The 22,500-nt window shown below is 37.9% G+C and overlaps 1 protein-coding gene across 2 annotated transcripts in view; it reads left to right on the forward strand.

Moving 5' to 3' along the window:
- LOC135221964 (very long chain fatty acid elongase 6-like) overlaps positions 1–22,500 on the forward strand; it is a 137,632-nt gene that overhangs the window by 33,904 nt on the left and 81,228 nt on the right. The window contains exon 1 of one of the 2 annotated variants that reach the window (XM_064260030.1): positions 13,522–14,424. The exons of the other annotated variant lie outside the window; for it this stretch is intronic. Coding sequence (XP_064116100.1) covers positions 13,979–14,424 — 446 coding nt within the window. The 5' untranslated portion in view covers positions 13,522–13,978. Of the gene's footprint in view, positions 1–13,521; positions 14,425–22,500 lie in introns of those variants that run through there. 2 annotated transcript variants of the gene reach the window in all.

The following is a 22,500-nucleotide window of genomic DNA, read 5'->3' on the forward strand; positions in this document are numbered from 1 at the left end:
AATAAAATATCCAAATAAATCATAAAAGCATTGTTGGTGCTTCAGGCTCTCAGTACCTGAATGCCAAGAAATGAAAAGAAAAATGAATACTTTCTCGAGAAGGAACTAACATAATATTGGATAACACACAAGAAATTAAAGTTGCAAGTGAAACTGAATCTGTAAATTCAGTTTTTGTCACTTTTGTACCCTCATATGAATCGAACTTAAATCTTTTTCCTTTCAGTGAATCTGATCTGAACGTCATGCATGGCAAGTTAAGACTGTGACATTTGCTTAATTCGCAAGAAACATACTTAGTTTTTAAAATCATAGAACTTTTTCCCGACTCTCTTCTCTTACTATGAAGTTACGTCCTTTATATTACTACTCTGAAGGCTGACGTTAAAAATGTTCTAGATCTTATAAAAAGCCATACTTAATGAAAAACTATAGAATAGGAAGAGATTATTTTCGTTCTTAATTTCATATCACACAGAGCTGTAGCACTCTTAGAAAAAGTGACAGACAAGGCCAGAAGACCACGTGTGCCTAGAAATACCACTATTTCTTAAAAATTTCGTTCCTTTGGCATCAATATCCTTTTTCGCAGTCCCTTCTAATCTCGTGGTGAGCTCTTCCGAGAGAGAGAGAGAGAGAGAGAGAGCAACAGACGGTGTTTCTTTGGAGACGCATAATGAGATGACCTAGTAGTCTATGACTATAAAAAGGCCGTCGACGTAACGGAAACAGATTGCACTGTAAATGACGCTACTTCATCGAACCATTAACTCGTCTCACTTTCTCTCTCGTACACTCCTAGCCTACTTCCCTCGTTCTGTTGATTTAAATATAATACTCTTATTATTACACATTATCTAGGGCGCTACTCTGACACTTCCCAAGGTTCTTTGCAGGCTTTCTTTGTCAGGAAATGTTAATATTTTCGCTGATCCAAGCAATTGGGATCCGACGATCGGGGATTCGAATCTTTCTTTCATTGTATCTGTCTTCCGGCAGAGCAAATGAAAGATATTCCGGTTTTTAGTTTCCTGTAGAAAAAAACTATCGAGAGGGCTATATGTTTGTCCGCCCTCAGATCTTAAACACTACTGAGGCTAGAGGGCTGAAAACAGTGTTGCCAACCGTGGGGTAATTACCTTATGTATACGGTAATTCAGCCTCAAATCTAGGTCTCTACGGTGACGGGGTAATGCCACGAAATCTAAGCAAAATGCAGGGTAATTTCAGGATGTTTGTTTTGTATTTTATTTTACTTTATATTATTAAAATTTTGTGTATGCAAAAGATATATAGCAAAAAGTAATTTTTATTCCTATCTTTTTTCTTTTTTTTCAATTTGGCGTGTCAAAGCAAGCGCTGCAACCAATGCTCGGAATTTAACTACGAATCGTGTATCTCGGATTCTCGATCAGTGTTCAATAGTGATGACAGTGATACTGATGAAGAATGGCGAAAGTTGCCTCTTTACTTTGATGAGATGGAAACGAAAGACCTCAAGATGAACCCTAACAATGAATTTTAGTTTTTTCTAGCCAACGTTAAGAATTTTTACGATGACCCTGTATTTAAAAATTCATTTGTTTTAACCAAATTACCGTTCACTCTTCTCCACTCAAATACTGAAACGGAGAGAATTTTTTTTCCTTTTTTAACTGATACAAAACAAAGTAAGGGGGGGGGGGGAAGAATGTAGAAGTAAAAAGATAACAACTGAACATACTGACCTACATCAAGTTTCAGTGCATGGATTTAAAAATGTAAATGATAAATAAAAAGTTACCAATGAACAAGAAAATGACTAATATTCATATCTTAAGGCCTGGCGTAGGGTAATGACAGTGAAAGTAGGGTCATTTCAGTCCTTAGGTAGGGTAAGGAGCTCTTTGTTGGTTGACAACACTGGCTGAAAATAGGGATGTTGTTCATCCACCCTCCTGTCATCAAACATATCGAACTGCAGCCCTCTAGACTCAGTAGTTTTTATTTCTGTTAAGGTTAGAGTTAGCCATGATCGTGCGTCTGACAGGAGAAAGGTTCATGGGCAGCGGCTGGGAGTTCCATGAGCCGTGGCTGAGAGTTTCTCACAGTATTATACGCTGTACAGAAAACTCGATTGCGCCGAAGTGTTACTTAATACTCCTTCCGTACAGAGTAAATTTTATTGTGGATGCTGCGTGAGACCTGAAGAGGAATTGTAGGAGAAGAAGTAGATCTCAGTCTGAAGATGATTTGAGGAGTGTAGCAATCATTGTCTCATATTATAGTGCTATTGACACTTAAAGCCATGAGCGAATAACGAAAAGGAAAATGATAATGTTAAATTACACTACAAAAGAAATAATATATATTATTTGTTAATAAAAAAATATTTCTATTAAAACGATAACTAAAACATCTAAACAACGTAATTACCCGCAAAGAAAATCATATGAGAGCCACAAACTAAAAACGGGCCTGGTATATAGAGAGAGAGAGAGAGAGAGAGAGAGAGAGAGAGAGAGATGCAGTCAGATAATCAATGAGCTTCGGCAGGACAACGAAAAGGTCGGCGGCAAAGACTGGCGAGATTGTGGAGGGGGGGGCGGGGGAGGGGAGGGGGCGGAAATGATTAGTGGTCACGGGTAGGGAAGCTCGCCAGATAATGCCGAGAGAAAACTGGGAGATTATTTACGGGTTTGTTAGTGAGAGAGCCATCATCTCTCTCTCTCCCTCTCTCTCTCTCTCTCTCTCTCTGTATATATATATATATATATATATATATATATATATATATATATATATATATATATATATAAACTTTTAAAGTCGCTAATATGGAGATGGAAAGCGTGAGCGATGTCGATGTAATTTCATCTCGAAAACTCATGTAAAGCAGTTCATTTTAGAGGCTTTACGATACTCGGCTTTTTCCCAGTGATTTCAAAATGTGTATTCGCTAACGTCAGCTTTATCGGAACTGAGTAATTATTTACTTCGCCAAATTCTTTTTTTTTTTTTTTTTTGTCTTTGTGGTGTATACAAAACCGAGTTAGCGCCTTTCTTTATGAAGTTGTTTCCCGTCTGTTTTTTTTTCTTTATTTATAAAGATTGATGTATATCCATTCCAAGGTATTCCCCCGTAGGGAGTTAGTGCCGTCAGTGCACCTCATGCGATGCACTGTAGGCATTACTTAAGGTTCATTGCAGCGCGCCTTCGGACCCTAGCTGCAACCCCTTTCGTTCCTTTTACTGTATCTCCTTATCTCCTTTCAGATTATCTTTCTTCATTTTACTTTCCACCCTCTCCTAACATAAATTGATTCATAGTGCAAGTGCTTTGAGGTTTTCCTCTTATTATACCTTTCAAACATTTTACTCTCAATTTCCTTTTCAGCGCTGGATGACCTCAAAGGTCCCAATGCTTGGCCTTTGGCGTAAATTCTATATTCAGTTCAATTCAATTCCAAGATATTCATCATTAAATGTGTTCAACACTGCAGAAAAAGGATTATACCTCAAAGCACGACTTCTGCGAGATCTTTGTGTGTGGATGAAGGAATTCAGGCTAACTAACTGTACTCGATTGTTTTGATTGGTTGTATAATGATTCAGAGAGGAATTTGACAGTACCAGTAAACGCCAGTTCCCAAGCGCTGTCCTTTCAGAAAAGAACAAACGCGCAGGAATTGAAGGAACAATTTTCTTAATCGGAGTTCTCCGATTCTGGGAAGCAGCATCAACTAGAAACTCTCTCCGAAACTTTCCCTCTCTCTTCAGGATAATGACAGGGAAACCTTAGGCAACAGTGAACCCAGGTAGTACGTACCTGTTCTCTGTCGCAACATGGGCTGAAGAAGAAGGCGGCTGGGCGTTCCTTGTCAAGCACAACCTTCCAGATGAATGAATAACTTTGAGGAGAGATCGTGAGGTACTGTTATTTTCTTCTTGCTTGGTTGTATATTTTATTTTGCTGGTGTTAATGGGATATTGATTTCCCTCAACGATAATGATTGACACATTTTTTATTACTGATTCGTCTCGTCGGTTCCTGGGCGAACTCATATTCATAAGATTTTTAATGGCATTATTCCTCAGAATCGGGTACAGTATTTTCTTGGTTGATAATGGAGATGGCTCCGTTTTTTGTCGTTTGCTTCTTGACATATATTTGGCACTATGCCCCTCTGTCTTATTTCTCAGAATTGGGTTCTTTACCTCTTGGCTAGACTCTTCTTGCTTTCTGCATCAGTTAGCAAAACCTAACACCTAAATTTGATCAAAACAGTGCTTTTCGAGAGAAATGAAAGAAGTCACAGTGAAAATAAAACTGAAAAATAAGGCTTGCTAACCCTGTTATCAATCCAACTCATAAAACGTGCCCTGGATTCGAATGCCCTCATTGGAATCCTCGTTTGGTTGAAAGAATTTTCGATGTTTCCGCTCTCAAGCCACTTCTTCAGATCATTTTAGGTTAAGGGAAAAGTAGCTTTATCATCGACAGTTGAAATATGACTTAAACCCACAACAGGTCTATCCCGTAGGGGGTAGTGCCGTCAGTGGACCTCATGCGGGTCTAGTAACTCTCAATGATGTTTTAAGCCAAAGGCTGGTTGTTAGGTTGTCACTCTTAAAGGATGGTGCTTACCCTAGAAGAATAAGTGATGCAGTCTAACTTCCTTCAGTGCCACCCATCCAAATATACTGCCCCTCACCTCTGTCATGCACACTTTACTTATACTTATTGGTCATTACGGTTCTTCCGATGGGGTATAGTCACTCATATAAGTTCATGGATGTCTCCGGGCATAAAGCTGAATGCCATCCAACCCCCTTTCTGGACAACGGGTCTGAGTAGTGACCGTAAGACGGGCACACACCAAAACTTTCTACAGCAGAGTTAGGTAGTTGAACAGTTGGGCAGTTTCCCACTCCCAGACACCTGTCATCCAGAAAGGGCTGAATTGGAAAGAAGCTTTTTGTCTCTTTCTCCCAGAGCTTCTCTATATTACTGTATATAATTATTTTTTCAATCATTGTTCCCATATCTCACTATATGATCAGATCACCTTTAAACCCCCGGATTCACCTCTCCTATGATAAGCTTTTCACCATATTGATATATATATATCTATATATATATATATATAATATATATATATATATATATATATATATATAGGCTATAAATTGATGTATGTATATCGAAAGCAATATTGTTAAAAGCTTATCATAAGTGAGATGGAGCAGAGCGTTACTTAAATAAACATGGTAAACCTCTAACAACTGAATTTGGATGACAGATGTGTTCATCAGTATATATATATATATATATATATATATATATATATATATATAATATATATATATATATACACGTCTCCGTCAAGCAACAATGATAAAATGGTGTAGGTATTTATCAGAATGTTCCATCGTGCGTGGTTCAGTTACTAGAGTTTCAGATTTCTTTAATATTAGTTTCTGTTTACTCGAGACAGGAATTTTTTTTTCTTTTTGCCAAAGGAGGCAATCGAAGATAACAAGTAATTTCCATTACGTGGAACTTTGAAAATGCTTTCATTTAATTTCGGGATTTCCAGGGCAAATTTCATTGCATGTGATGTGCAGAAATATTTGGCAGAGCGATGACTTTTGTAATCTTTCCATTTTTTCCCGCCGTCCTTTTACATTCCTGTTCGAATCTGCTTTTTTGAGCTGCTCCTGGAAAAAAAGTGGACAAGTGGCTAGGTATCGACGACCTCCCTAGTCTCCTGTTTCTTTTTTTCCCGGTTGCAGAGAAAAACATCGACAAAAAATCTTGACAAAGGGTTGAACAGGTAATGAGTTCTGGTTTGGTCTGCTTTTTGCGTTGGGGCAAGATGAGATTGTAATTTTAAAAGGGGAAAAAAATCTTAGCAGAGAAAAAAATTGGTTGGCGAATGATATACGTCTGTGCCGGAACAAAATTAAACAAAAGTCAGGAAATTTCCCCAACTTTGTTCTCCGTCGTCTTTTGAAGAATATGCCCTATTAAATGTCATATTCCCTATTAAATGTCATGACTAATGCATTTCGTTTGACACCTGGTTTTCGTTGCAGTAAGATTTGCCAATATCTCTGATAATCCTTATTCTTTTTATTCCTTTTTTTTTTAAATAAAAAATTCTCGAAAAACTTCGCTTAACCTTGTTTTTAGGTCATATCATTTCGTATGTCAACCACTGGAAAATATAATCTAAGGCAAAAAAAAAAAAGAGAAAAGGAAACCAAAAGACAACTGGTATTTCCAATTCCATTATAATAAAAAAAAAAATCTATTGTTTTTATCACCACTAACCGACAAGAAAGCAATTTCTGCTTCTTGTCATCCAAGTGCCAGAGGAGTTGCTTCGTAATGTCTGTTGCGTCACAAGACAAACATTCTCAAGAGATGGAAATAACACGGATCTTCGTTAGCCGATTATTGGGACATTCCTGACGTCACCCACCGAAGAGGGTTTGATACAGCAAATGAGACGCGTTCTCCAATAATCATAATATGCTGATGTCCGCCCAGGAATGGAGGGCAGACGGAACATCCATGTCAACCCCAACAGCGTTAAATGAAGAAATGCAAATTGCAAAGAGCAACTTTATCGATGGGTCACTTGGACCTTTTCAGAATTAACCCTTCAGCCCTGATCTAAAAGTATTAGAATGTTTAAGGGGTTAGGTAAGAGAGAAGACATAATTGTCATGCACCAGTACACATATGAAATCGTCGTCTGTGACCATAGTAGACGCTTGAGATCATAGATATAGAGGTCCTCTCCATATCTATGCTTGAGACACCCAGTGATGTAAACAAATCATATCCTACTAGTACCTTTTTTTATTTATCTATTTACTTTTTGTTATTTTCAGTTTTAGTTAACCGTGAATTGCTTTCAATGTGTCCCCATGATGCAGTTTCCATGAGATTGAACATAGTTCAAAGCTGTATTTACTAATTGTTAGTATAGGCTATGATGATAGAAAGGAAATTTTTTTTTTACTACAAATTTTTCCCTTTCGTTACTGGAACGATTCACGTCATCATCGCAACGTATGAAATGTCAAGTCTCTGGTTTACAGCACCCATAAGAGTAGAAGCAGATTTGAGAGCTAGGCCAAGAATCTAAGAGAGAAATATAATGAAAAGCTGCATTGCGAAAAACACACAAAAGAGGGCACCATGGGCCATTCCTCCATCCAAATCACGCCTTTTCGGTTAAACATAAAGAGATTGAAAACACAATGCAGCTGATTCTCATGAAATGACTGTGTATCTTATCGAGTCTCCATTGTTCGCATTAGAGATAGCAAAGAAAAGAGGTATAAAAGTGTTATCTGCTTTCTGTTATCGCCCTTGAGTGACATCCATTCACCCGGTGTTAAAGGGCATGATAGCCTGTGTGAATGTCATCGGTGTATTGATCAAACGAAATCTGATATCAAAACTGAGCAGGGGACTGACTAATGAATGTTTCGACAAAGACGTGTCGTCAGGAACCTCGATTTCTTGGCTTTTATTTTCTCGGAGAGATCTGTCTGGCAGCCGCCCTTGCTCAGCGCACCGCCTCAGAAACACTCCGGAGGATTGGCGGTAATCATTCCTATCTTGAGTGATGTTTTCGTCAGAGGTTCCACACACCTGAAAAGCAGCCCTTCTGCTCGGGGCAATGGATGTCTCTCTGTCTCTACAGGCGAATACTTCCCTTATTCATTAGGTAATCACACTTCAATTCTCTTCGCATTTCTAGAGGAACTACTCGAATGAATAATGTCAAATTATGAGGAGGCCATGATTACTTATATAGAATTACTGAGGAAAAGAAAAGGACCACTGATCTAACTGAGGCAATACAGGATTTGCCATTGAATAGATGCGATGAATAATTATTGAATAAAATTGGTATGAATAATGACAAAAATATTCAACAAGGGTATAGCGTACATTGTGAATATACACCTGACTTCCTTAGACCTGAAGGATGGATGTATAAAGGAAGATAGAAGAAAACTGTCCCCCTACTCTTCTTCTTGGAAAGAGAGAAAGCTTCTTAAACTTCTTTCTTCTCATTGACTTTCGATTTCGAAAGCGCAAAGTTCTCGTTACTAGGAATGAGAATATAAACAGCTATCATTCAAATTAATTACAGCTTCTCTTCACTCTGGATATTTTTCCTGTAACAAAAGACCAGTAAGTCTTTATATCATGTTCATCCGAGGCTACCTGTTTAGAAAATGGCGTTGGGGATAAAGTGAACATTCTTGAATAGCAAGACAAGCGAAACAAGGTTAAGTTTATCTTAGTTTTACCAGACCACTGAGCTGAATAACAGCGATACGAGAGTGACAGGGAACTTTCCTAGAAATCAAACGTTTACCTGGGGAGGCAACGCCGTCATAAATAGCCATAAAGCGTACTTAGACACAGGTGACAAAAGTCGTTTATGACTGGAAGGGACCACGAATTCTCCCAATCGTGTTTTTCGCTTCTCTCGATTCAGCCTTCCCTCAAGCATTTCATTTTCCCATCTTTTGTCTCAGCCTTCGTTTTTAAGAAGGAAATGAAAATATCACTCAGTAACTGTAATTTCGTTTATCTAGATTCCCATCGATGTGGCAACAAGTAAAATCAATTTCTTTTCGTCTACTTTGTAAATTATAGATTTATTATGAAAAAGTCTGTATCTGGTTAACCTTTCGTATACCAGCTACAGGCTGAAGCCTGCCCTTGAATACTCTCAATCATTTTGTGCTGGTGTTCAATTCCAAATCCCACTTTACCCAATGGTAACCAAATTCCAAATTCCGCTTCCGTTTCTTTCAAGACGGAGTAGACCTCCATCTTCAAACTTGGTTTTGTAAAAGATTTCCTACTCTGTAAACGAACTGATCCGTGAACGAACAAGTGTATTCAGTTTAGCGGCGATACGCTTCTAAAGATATGAATCGATTCTTATGGGATTTTTGGGATAAGTTGTCTTTTTATTGGAAAATTGGCACATGAAGTCGAATTTCCAAACCCATCTCAACAGGCGACCAAATGCCTGTGACCCCTTTTGAAATTTTTCCTCATAATTGACCTTCATAAAGACTCGACCACGACAGCTAGAATTTCAAACTGAAAGTTGCTGAAAAACATCAAACAGATTTCGTGACTGTTCCATCAGCTGATGCTGACATCCGGGACTCTGACAAGTGCTGTCCTTGATAATTCGTTTCTTTTCCATTTCATTTAAATAGTCCCCGTAGGTGTACTTTAGGCATTACTTAAGGTTCTTTCCAGCGTGCCTTCGGCCCCTAGCTGCAATCCTTTTCGTTTCCTTTACTGTACCTCCTTTCATATTCTCTTTCTTCCTTTTTACTTTCCACCCTCTCCTAGCAGTTGATTCCTAGTGTAACTAAATAGTCGTCAGTGCTTGGAATTCTTTTTCCGGGATACAGGATATTTACTTGGAGCTTATCACATTATTATTATTATTATTATTATTATTATTATTATTATTATTATTATTATTATTATTATTATTATTATTATTATTATTATTATTATTCGCCTGACTCCAGAAGTCTGTTTAGTGGATGGCAAAACTTTAACAGCAGTTGATTTTAGAAAAGTGAATTCATCAATATGATAAAAAAGACATTTACGTCGATGACATCAAGCTTTGTGATTATATATATATATATATATATATATATATATATATATACATATATATATAATATGTACATATATGTATGTATATCTGGTATTTCACAAAGCTTTATGTCACCTTTTCTCAATTTTTCGTATTTTGTTTTATATATTTATAAAGTCACTCTACTGACTCAACTACTAATAAAGTCTAGCAATCAGAAAAGCAGACATCTAGAAGCCTGACGAATAATGATAATGCTATCAGCTGCGAGAGAAGGTACTGTATACTGTATTCCGGATGGGGAAATCCCATGGCACTGACGTATGTATAAAAGGAATGGAATAAATAAATTGTCAAGGTTATCACTTGTAACAATCCCGGATGTCAGTGTTCGCTGACATATCAGTCACGAACTCGTTTAGATTTTTATCAGCAACATTCAGTTAGAAAATAAGTGGAGTTAGAATTCTATTGATAGAGATCTAAGGTAGGGGTTCTTAATAGGGGTTATCTCTGCCCCTTGGGGGTATGAGAACCACAAGCTGGGGGTAAGGGACTTGATTTCAAGATATTTACATATATTTGATTTTAATGTGTCCGTGAGTATATGGGCACATTTTGTAAATAAATGACCATATAAAACTATAAATGCCTATGATTCTCTTGTATGTTCAATTGATAGCTCTCCATACCTAATGTATATATTCAACTAAGTATATTAAGTTATATTATCAACTAATAGGAGTTAAGTGGACTTAAATAAAGAGGGTATGAACCCAAATTGGGCATTTCATTTGGGGTCTGGAGTCATGATAAGGTCTTTAAGAACCCTTGATCTAAGGCATCTCTGCCTCCTTCACACGATAGTGTTTGAAATTCAAGCGATTGTGATTAGGTCTATATATCTGGAAGAAAATAGTACAAAAGGTGTCACCAAGTTACCTGGTGAGATGGGTACACACACACAACACACACACACACACACACACACACCGGGCCCTTATCAAGAGCTGTTTATTAAAAAGCTCTCGATAAGGGCCAGTAGAGGCCGAAACTGTTGAGCTAAAAGGAATTTCAGCTTTTCTTTTCCCCTCTGGACTACAACCTCATATATCTATCTTCGTGAAAAAGGAAGACTTAAACCTCATATGTGTGTATATATATATACATATACATATATATATATATATATATATATATATATATATATATAATGTATATATTGCATACATCAGCTTTAGAAAGTTTCTCCATACGTAGGGTCGCTCCTTAGAAAAAACAAGATACTGCTCAATGACACTTTCTAATTCAGGTCAGGTCATTCCTAGAATGACCCAAGGAATTGGAGTATCAATGCATCGTATTTCAAGGCAGACGAATATTCGCCTAGGAGAGGGTTGTGGCTCCTTGGTGGAGGAAATATCCCTGACTATCTTTCCGTCTGGAGATTTATGGCAACCAGCTACGTCATGCCAGTTTATTCACTACGACAGCCACAGTTGTGGGAGAATATAACTTGGTGATGTTTATATAACCTGCTTCGTTTTAGTGTTTTTATATATGTTGGTCTGGTTGTGTTTATATGTATGAGATATATACACTTAAGAAAGAACGGCTGTCAGATAAAGAGCGAAATCGTCTTTTATAAATACATAATCATTGGTGGGCAAGGCAGCATCATTGCCTACCGCGAGCAGCGTTTTTCTTGAGATGTGTCATTTTAGCTTTCTGCTACACAGTATTGACTGAGTTGCAGTTGGATCGCGTACCCAAGCACTACATTATCATGGGGGCTTCCTTAACATGCGACATGCGGGAAAGGTCTGAACTTTTAAGGAACACGGAGCGTTTGTCTGTTGACAAAATACCTCTTGGAGGTAAGAAATTAATGATTACGCAAGAGGGCTTGCGAAAAAAATCTATGTTGACAAAAACGTAAAGGTTTACCAGTCATGCTGAAAGGTATTGTTTGCTCTCTTTTTTTTTCTCTTCCATTTTTCCCCTTTACTTTCACTTTCACTTATATTTTCTCTTCATCTCTCCCCAACACCCACCCACCCCGCTCTCTCTCTCTCACTCTCACCCTATCTCACTCGGCTAGCGATAACGATCGACCCGGTGTACTTACGCAGGGTTACTAGTAGTAGGGTACATCCGCGTACAGCCGGGTCATGGGCGTCAATAAGGAAAACCCAGAGGAGGAGAGTGACGACAGAACCGACGATGGTGATGCCGGTCACTGTTACTACCACTTCCTGTGGATTGCACTTCCCAAATTCTTGCGTATTGACATTCACTTTCTCTAGGCGCATCAACAGGACCTGGGGGAGGAGGGTCGCTCGGGTGAAAAGGGCGTCAGGGAGATGCTGACGGGAAGGTTCTGTCGAAAGACGCCCCCAGGGGCCATTACGAGCGAGAAAAAAAAAGTTCGAGATACAATTAAGAACGAGTCCCGGGGAGAGACGAAACGGAGGGGCAGACGAAAGTTCCCTAATGAATGGAAACGCCGTCTAAGGTAGTGGGATCACCTGGGTTGAGGGACAATTTCCGTTAAGTATTTGTTGGCTGGAACACTAGGAAGGAAAAGCGATTGCACCGTCGTGGTTTCTGATGGCAATTAAGGGAACATTTAATGTGGCCGTAAACTGATAAACTCGATATTGAGATCATGAACACCAACTCCTTGGTGTGACAACCACAGTCAAAAAGATAATATATGATTAGAGGTTTTCCTGAAAAATAAAAAATAAATATAAACACATACATAATATATATATAATGTGTGTGTATATATATTATATATATATATATATATATATATATATATATATATATATATATATATATATATATATATATGTATATATATATATATATATATATATAGTATATATATATATATATATATATATATATATATATATATATATATATATATATATATGAATTCCAAGCGAAAAACGGTGTCGTCGACTTGAAACCAAACCAAAAAGATTAATGTAAAGGAGACTATTATTGGGATCATAAGGAACGGCCCCTATTCTTCAGCCACTTTAGAATATGTTCAGGGGCGACTGACTGAGGGTCTGTATAGCAGGCAATTGTACTGAAAGTGAGTTGCGTCTGCTGTAGTTCTTGAAAAAATACTTCAAATACTATATATATATATTTTTTTTACGTCTGGCTGGTTAGTGAGAGTGATCACCGATAACTGAAGTAGAGTACTACGATACAGAAATATATATATATATATATATATATATATACTATATATATATATATATATATATATATATATATATATATATATATATATTATTCACTTTATCGCTGTTCATTGTGCGTACGATTACTTCGGTGTTGAAGGAGCCAATCCTCGAAGTGCTTTCGCGTGACACATTAGACTTCATTCAACACAGAAGAGGCCTTTTGTGTCGTCAGTTCCGAGTCCTTGTTCGCTATATCAGTTTTCTATAACACGAACCAATGTCAAAATCTCGCCATGACAATAAGAATTCGATTCATCCAGCGGGTGATTTCCAAAGGACAAGTTCAGTGCTGAGCGGTTTCAACTGTTGAAGGACTTGCGCGTGACGTCATTGACAAAGCGATAAAGAATTCCCGGTGCTCTGAATTTAATACTCGAGTAGCGATAATATGAGCGTTCCTCCGTTAATACAGCGACGACCACCACCTCTCGTTGTCTCTTTCTTCTCGGCGTCCCCCACCGCCATCCCCATCCCCGACATCCATCCCCTACCCCTCCAACTCCCAGGGCCACCACCACCGAGTCCCAGGGAGGGGCCCGCGTGTGCATACAGGTAGGTCCATCACGATTCAACGTAGAGCGAAAGCTATTCTCTCTGGCATTGCTCATCCAGACTTCGCGCGCTCAACATCTCCCGCAGCTCGAAACTTGACGCTCAGCTCGTGCGTCTTAACTCATTCGTTGGTCGACTGTGTGTAATTGTCCCCCCCAAACCACTCCCCCGAACCCATGACTTGTCACTCTACAGCTTGCCTTCGGTAGGGCCGACGCATTCCTCCGAAGAGGCTTAAACTCTTCAAGTTTTCGGTCATTTCCAGTAATGAGCTGATGTCGGGACTCTGATAACACGATTTTGTAGAGTACGTCAAATGGTGGCTCGTCCACGCAAACAGTGAATGAAACTGAGAGAAAAATCATACGCGCTGACAACTTGAGAGATTTCTTCACTAGGACAAGTGATAGGATTATAATATTATACAGTTAACGGGAGTTCTAGCAGCTACGTAGAGGCTTGTTTGCCGCGTGTCGTGTCGATCGTATCGGGAAAAAGAAGAAAAGCAACATGGCCAAAGTGATTCCCGAACCCCTGCATAAATTCCTGGGGGCAGACACCACCATATTCACCCTGACGCAGAACAACAAGACTGTCATTTATGACTTGACGGTTCCCCCGAGACAGGTGGACGGATTTTACACGACGTCCACCAACTACACTTACGCGCTGACGTTCAGCTTCGAGGAGGAATTCGAAGTGAGAGATTACACCGGATGGATGAGGTACAACTGGTGGCAGGCTCTCGTCTGGATAGCAATCTACGTGACCTTCATCTTCGTCGGTCAGAATTACATGAGGGAAAGGCCCCGTTACGAGCTGCGAAAGGCCCTGTTCCTGTGGAATACCGTTTTGGCTATCTTCAGCACCTTCGGCGCCATCAGGACCGTGCCAGAGGTGCTCCATCTCATCAAAGACTACGGTTTTGGCTTCACCTGCTGTATCTCGGGAAAACCGTAAGTAGAAGAAAACTGTTCTCGATCATTATAAAGTGAATCGTTAGACGTAACGAATACCGTCATGCTTTCTTCGAAAATATACTGCACCGTTTCGTAAAACAAATATTCAAATGGATGTGTCAACAGAATACAGTGCTTTCTCATCCTTCAACAATGGGCGTTTATTTAAGAGAAAGTTTTGACATTGCCTTAAATCTGGTTTTTATTGAAATCGCAGCTTGTTCCGGGTTTATTTATTTATTTATTTATTTATTTTTTGGGGTGTGGACCGGGTGTTGGGGGCGGTTCACACTGCTAACCTCGACAAGGTTGTCGACCACCGTATACACTGCTCGACAGAAGCATTATTCGATAGGTAGACTTTCATTCCAGGTCTCCCATCCTTGCCAATCATCTCGAAGAAATAAAAGCTCTGGAGAAAATGAAGAGTAATACCAAGATATTCATTTTATTCTGTCTGTGAAGATGTCCCCTAGAAGTAGAGTCCCTCGGTCGCGTCCTTTGTGATCCAGGGACGTCGATTGCATTGCTCAGGTGTGTAAATATTTCAGAAGCCCTGAATAATGGAGAGGTGGCGCAGATGAGCATGGCACGCGACAATAAATAGATTATAAACCGGATTATCGAAAAGAAGTTTAGCGCACTATAGTCTCTCCTCAAATGGGAGTTCCGAATTCTCTCTTTCTCCTCCTACACCCGTGAGGGGAAACGTGTAAAGATTTGGGAAGATACAGATATATGTGTGTTTGTGTGTGAAATATACACACGCATACATATCCATATATATGATATGAATGTGTGTATGAATGTTAAGAAATTGCAAAAGTAAGCGCGTGATTTTGTTTATTAGCTGAAGCCACTGGGAAAATTTAAAAGAGAAAAGACAGAGTGCCAAGTACTTTTGTGTATTTAACACATCCTTGTGCCCCGAAGATGTGTTAAATCCACGAAAGTACTTGGCACTCTTTTTTTTCTATTTTAAATTTTCCCATTGGCTTCAGCTAGTAAGTGTATGAACGTATATGCATGTATGGCTCTTATACATGCATTAAAGTTTTTAAATTACAATCGGGCTGCTTCAACTTTTTTTTCCTTTTAGAAAACTGTACAGCTGGATGCTTCTTGCCCTAAAAACAAAAAAGTAATTAGCTGTGAGGATTAAACCAATTATGTCACTAAGAGCCTAAAAAAAGTAATTAGCTGTGAGCATTAAGTAAGTTATGTCACTAAGAGAATAAGACCCCACTGCTGTGAATGCCTTGCCGAAGGAAACCGGCCTTCCGTAGATTATTTTGAGCGATTTAAGAGTTAAGAGTCATATCGGGTTTCTTATAAGGACGGTGGAATGTGTTATCCCGCCGAGTTCCAAGAGTAAGGGTTAAAGAAGCAACATAAAGAATGTGAATTTTTTGAAAAGGATATACGTAGTGGAATAATATTTATCTGTGTGTCTCTCAGGAAACTTTTGCTACCCTCATTCATTACCAATCATATTTAAATTGTTGGACAGACAGGTATCTTGTAGCAAGTACCCTGAAACTCCTCTAAGTAAATGTAATTGAACTGGATAATAAAAGTGATTATGGAAGTTTTGCTCTTGTGAAGGGGGGCCGGGGGCAGGGGGAGGGGGGTTGGCGCTGACAGCCTCAGTGCCTAGTGATATTACGAAACTTTTGTTCCTCATCACGATCCTGTTGTGTTCACAATTCTGACGTTTTACCCCGGAGGCTGTAAGTTATTCAAGGTCTAAATTCACAGAAGGGTAAAGCTTAAAATTGACAGAATAGTAGTTAGCAAAGACACATGAAGCTCATCTTCTGAATAATAATAATGATCTCTGAGTTGAGTGTGACCTGTTTCTCCTCATATCATGCTCCGAATTATTGTTTATAGCTTTGAAACAATTGGATGCGGTTGCTAGCCTACAGATGGCCAAGTGTACTTCTTGGGAGTCTTTTTCTTTCTTTTTTGGTCACCTGTCCAAGTAGTAACCTTCGAAACGCATTTTTATAAAGAGAGAGAAAACAATTTATTGTGCAAAAGAAAAGCTTACAAAGCACAGCACAACAGGCAACCCGGACGCGGTATGCGTATATATAGGGGAAAGCCCTCTTGAATGAATGACATTGGCTGTGGTATTATACATACGTTTTCCACCCTATTGATTACTAGACAAACGTCATTCATCAGGGCTGATATGGTACTCAGGTAGCATTACAAAATTTAAATACTTACAGATAACTATATTGGAAAATTACAATATGTTAAGTGGATATTACTCATTAAGTGATTGCACTGTATAATTAGTCTTAAGTATTATAGAATATGGAACTTTTATATATTTTGTTCAATAAAAAAATTATTTGGATGTCTGCTATACAAGATATACATTTTATCAGGTTTCTGTTGAGGTACACAATTGCTACGGAGTAACATGTGGTATAGTATACTTTAGAGTAAATAATGAGCAATGTTTTACTTTATAACAAGTTACAACTTGAAGTAATTACTTGACAGTATGAATGGCATTCAGATGAGGTCAACACATCAGATTTTATATAAATATTATAAGAAAAATTAGGTATACAACAGTTCTAATTATGCTAACAGGAAGCTCCAAAATAGGATGTACTACAATGTGGTTTATGGTCAATATGCTAATATAGTTCTTGAAGGGATAATTTGAAGTAGATGGGAGAGGATACAAGGAAAGACTATTAGCACAAGTGAGTAACGATCTCAGGGACTTTAGACAACATTGGGAATGGTCAGTATTTGGATGGGTGATGGGTCACCAATGAATGGTATGCGAGAACCTGTCTGCTACACCGCTGGTGTCAAATTGTTCAAGGCCAAACAACATCGAGGTGTTATAGATGTGTATTTCTGGGGATAGAAGTTTACTCTCGGCGTGGTTGGGAAGTCATGTAAAGCCGTTGGTCTCGTTGCTGAATAATCACTTTCTCCATGCAACATAAAACACCATACAAACAAAATCAAGCATTGGGTCTGATCAGTCTTTGGACGGGTGACCACTACGGAAGGACAACTATTTATAATACGCAATCTGATTTAGATCGTTCACGATATCTAGTTATTGATATTCCATTTATTAAACATTTTTGCCTGATGTTCATTCGCTATTCTTGCATTAATTTTGATATTTGTCCTTGACCAGAAGTCTATTTCTGATTCCCCAAACTATTTTATGAGATAAAATATCAAAACCTAAATGTCAAATAATGTTCTGCAATCTATTTGAGACATACTTGGACGATGTACCTTTTACTTCAGTGATTCCTTTGAATGAGTCAAGATTTCAGGCCTGAAGGAAGCAGCTCTTGGAGTGATCACAATGGTTTCAGACGACGACGGCTGTTGTGCCGCGGAACCCCATTGAAATGTAGTTTTGTATCCCGTAGAGTTTTCTCCCAAGGGCTACTCGGTACTACAATAAATCATTCTACGATAAAATGTACACAAAAGATTTTAGTAAAGTGTTAGTGTTTGTTCTTTCATTATTTTTTTCGTTTGTTTGTTTGTTTATTTTGTTTTTTTCTGGCATTGTCTCGATGAGATGCGAATGATGATAATATCGATTAATGCCTGCAGTTATCAGCATTGCTTCAGCAGTGTATTTATTATCATTATTATTCAGATACAGCCAACTCTAAGACCAAGAACTTTCCCATTAAACCATTCACCTCTTTGGGAACACATTTCCAGTATATAAAATCAGGAGGTCAGACAGAATAAGACGAAAATGGCAAAAGCATATATATATATATATATATATATATATATATATAATATATATATATATATATATAATATATATTATCTTATATATATATATATTAAATATAGATATAAATATATATATATATATAGATTTATTTATATATATATATATTTATATAAATATATATATATATATATATATATATATAATATATATATATATATATATTTATATATATATATATATATAAATGATGAAATACACACATTTATATGTATAATAATACATATGTATGTATATATATATATATATATATATATATATATTATATATAAATATATTCGAAAATTATTTACCCAATAATTAGTCTATACAGGCAATGTCTTTCTGTACAAGTGACCTATTAATAATTAAATCCTTGAGTCATTCATGCACCTGTAATTGTATTTAGTCTTTCGCCTTTACATATATATATATATATATAATATATATGATATATGTATATAATGTAAAGGCGAAAGACTAAATACAATTACAGGTGCATGAATGACTCAAGGATTTAATTATTAATAGGTCACTTACCAGAAAGACATAACCTGTATAGACTAATTATTGGGTAAATAATTTTCGATTTATAATTAATATATATATATATATATATATATATATATATATATATATATATATATATTTATGCATATATACACATATATACATATAAATGTGTATATGTAGATATATAATATATATATTATATATATTATAATATATATAAATGTGTGTGTATTTTATCATACATGTAAAGTGAGAACTAGATGGACGACAGAAGGAAGCAAAAGAAAGTCTCCTTTAGTGCCCGAAGAATGCGGGCTGCGAACCAGGGGTGTAATCCTACAATAAAAATCCCATCATTCAGGGAGAAAGTTTTGACAGTCGTCGCAGTCGTATGGTCAGGTGCCTTCGAACGCAGGGTCTTGTAAGACGCGCAGCTTCACCTCTCTTGTAGCTTAGCTAGCTACAAGCTCCGGCCATGAAGGAAACTGGTTATGGGTGAAGATGCTTTCTCGTTCGCTACAGGCTAGTGTCATGAACCTATAGCTGGTTTGAGGTATGTGAAGATGCTTTCGCTTTCAAATGCCTTTGTCATTTTCTTGGCGATCTCATGCTTCAACTGCTTCCAGTATGGGGGTAGTGCCCTCAGTGCACCTCTTTCGGTGCTATGTAGGCATTACTTAAGGTTCTTTACAGCGTCCCTTCGCCCCTAGCTGCAACTACTGCCATTCTTTTTACCGTACCTCCGTACATATTCTCTTTCTTCCACCTTACTGTCCACTCTCTCCTGACAATTGTTTCATAGTGCAACTGCTCTGAGGTTTTCCTCCTGTAACACCATCCAAACCTTTAACTGTCAATTTCCGTTTCAGCGCTGAATAGCCTTAGTTGCCCCAGTGCTTGGCATACTGCCTAAAACCTATATAAATCAAATCAAATCGTGCTTCAACCGCTGGTGGCAGTGACTCGGCCTGTGATTTCTAGGTATCCCGTGAACCCAGTTGACCTCTCTCTCTCTCTCTCTCTCTCTCTCTCTCTCTCTCTCTCTCTCTCAGAAAGAAGAATATGAAGCCCGATTAAGATTTAATTTCGTTTTCACAAAATATCCCTTCTCTTACTATTCGACTCAGGTTTTTTTTTTTTTTAACTTTCCATTTTGCTCTTTTGTGGATGTTACGTAACTCGTGTTATTTTTTTTTGATAAGAATAATCAGGAATGCGAGTCATCCCTATTGAATTGCAGTCGAATACCTGCATTCTTAACCTGCTTTCCTTTCCCGAGATCTAAGACCTATCTTTGTTCACACAATGAAATGCATAAATTCTTGCATATTTTCGCTACGTGTAGACAATTCAATTAAAAATGGCTAATCCCATGATATTTGTGGGGAATGATACAAACGAATCAAGGGAATGTATACTGAATTATATTATTTGCAGTTTTTATGCGTTTCAGTAAGAGTAGATCATTAACAAGGAACGTTCGTTTCCCACCCTTTCATTTATCTTCAGTCAAACTGCGTCACCTGCTGAGGATTGTGCTTTCTTTGGTTGGCAGTTTATTTTCTTCGCTTTTCAAGTCACTCGTCCCAGAGGGCTTATTTCCAAGAGTTAGAATATTCACGATGATTACTAAGGAACAACATGTGATAGGGCAAAAGTCCCTTCGGATATAAAGAGCATCAAAACTAAGCGTGCACGTAAAAGTTCCTGAAAGAGAAATTTGTGCCCTGGCACATGAAAAAAATAAGAAAAAAGTTAAATGAGAGAAAGAAAAACATAACCGCTCTCTTAGCGGAAAAAGAAACTGAAATACACAAAAAGAGCGCTTTCTCTTTCACGACAGAAAAAAAAGGATAGAGAGAAAAAAATGTACAACAGATGTTTTTGTTCGTGGTATATTTGCTGTCTGGAAACTTTAGTGCTGATCGGCAGTGATTTTCACAAAGGTCTGACCGTGACTGTCAGAAAACGGCCTAATAATGCAATAATGCTCGCCATGCTCAACTTTAGCCTACCAAGGTCTAATCGCATTGTATCAAGTCCACCTCTCTCTCTCTCTCTCTCTCTCTCTCTCTCTCTCTCTCTCTCTCTCTCTTATTTATTTATTTATTATTTTGAACAGCCGTGACCATTTCTTTTACTTGACAAGATCATTATAATTAAAAAAAAACTTCAAATATTTCCATAACTTAGAGCATTTCACTTTAATGGAGGAATCAGTTAGTGACGTCACTACTCACGATCCGTCCAATGCAGCTCTAGAAATCATCCGAACCATTCCAGCCGACGCCATCCCCCCCCCCCCTCCCTCTCACCAAAAGTTCCTCATTACGGCTGCCCACCTTGTTTCTTCTCTCGCTCCTCTCCTTATCGTAGAATAACCAATTTTTACTATTATTAATTATTGTTCTATCCACTCAACGTCTGCATTGATCTGTTCTCTGCCACGGTTGTCAAGATTAGCGGTTCACGAAGCAGACTATGACTTGTCCAGGCGATGTATGCTGGTTGCGTTCTTATCTCCGTTTCGCCTTCCATGAAATTCACAAAACAAACATGATATCGTTCCCCTCTCTTCCTTTCTTAATCGTCTACCCTTAAATCTGCACTCACTTCCTGTCCTACCCTTTATTATTCTTCTTCCTTATGCAGTTTTTCTCATTACATAACCTATTTACGTTAAACGAATATCAGACAAGAAATAATGGATGGAAACTAGAACTGGAGAGATACAACACATCCCATTGTGGGAACTTCTTTACATACAAGATATGTAACACATGGAATGATCTGCCACCAGAAGTTGTAAACCGCAACAGTGTGGAAGAGTTTAAAAGAAAGCTAGACGAAATCATTAGAACTGTATGAACAGCAAAACCTGCTCTTACGGATAAGTGAGCACATGATGTCTCCTCGGATGGACTAATAAGTCTTTGAGACATCCTAATCCTTGTGACTTCTTGAACCAACAAGATTATTCAATTCTTCTTTCTGGGATGCCGCTCATTGAATTCTGGTCGCCCGTTCTGGAGTAAAAAGAAAATAATAATAATACAAAAATATTAAAGCGCTTGTTTGTGTAGACTCCAATGTATCTATTTGATTCGTAGCTTCTGTTGTTCCATACCCAAAGCATTTGACTTGCATATTCGTTTATTTTTTTATTTATTTCCTAAAAGTTCCTCATACTTCACAGCATCTAAATTGACGTTGGATAACCATCGTAAATAACCTAACGTTTATCATCCAGTAATGGTAGCTTTGCTAATAATGATAAACACTAAATATAGATTTCTTAAAGGTATCTGAATGCTACTGCAATTTATGTTGTATATGATGCTTCAAGTTTTATCACGCGAGATAGATACCGGACAATAGACAAACTTCCAGTTTGAACTCCCGTAAACAAAACAAACTCTTGCAAACAAAATAAACTGCATACCTAACCGGTTGGCTTTCGCATTCGGGGAAAAATTTGCGGTTCTGCAAACAGCTTTCTCTTCGAAGGGAATCATCCTTTCAGTTCCAGATACGCGGGAGGGAGGGGCCCTTTGCAGCGGCGCACCGAGATCGATATCCTATCTACCCAATCTTTCTAGTACCAACTAAATCTTCTCAACCCCATCTATCGCTTTATCCTTCTTCTGTGAAGTTTTGCGAGAGCTATTTCGTGGCTCCTTTCACACGCTGAATACAGGACTGCAATATTCGTCTGTATCTTTGGAAATATGATTTAATAGGGGGAGACTTCGAGGGCAAACAACCTTTAGTAGTAG

Source organism: Macrobrachium nipponense, chromosome 3 (genome assembly GCF_015104395.2).
Source record: "Macrobrachium nipponense isolate FS-2020 chromosome 3, ASM1510439v2, whole genome shotgun sequence".
Classification (NCBI taxonomy): domain Eukaryota; kingdom Metazoa; phylum Arthropoda; class Malacostraca; order Decapoda; family Palaemonidae; genus Macrobrachium; species Macrobrachium nipponense.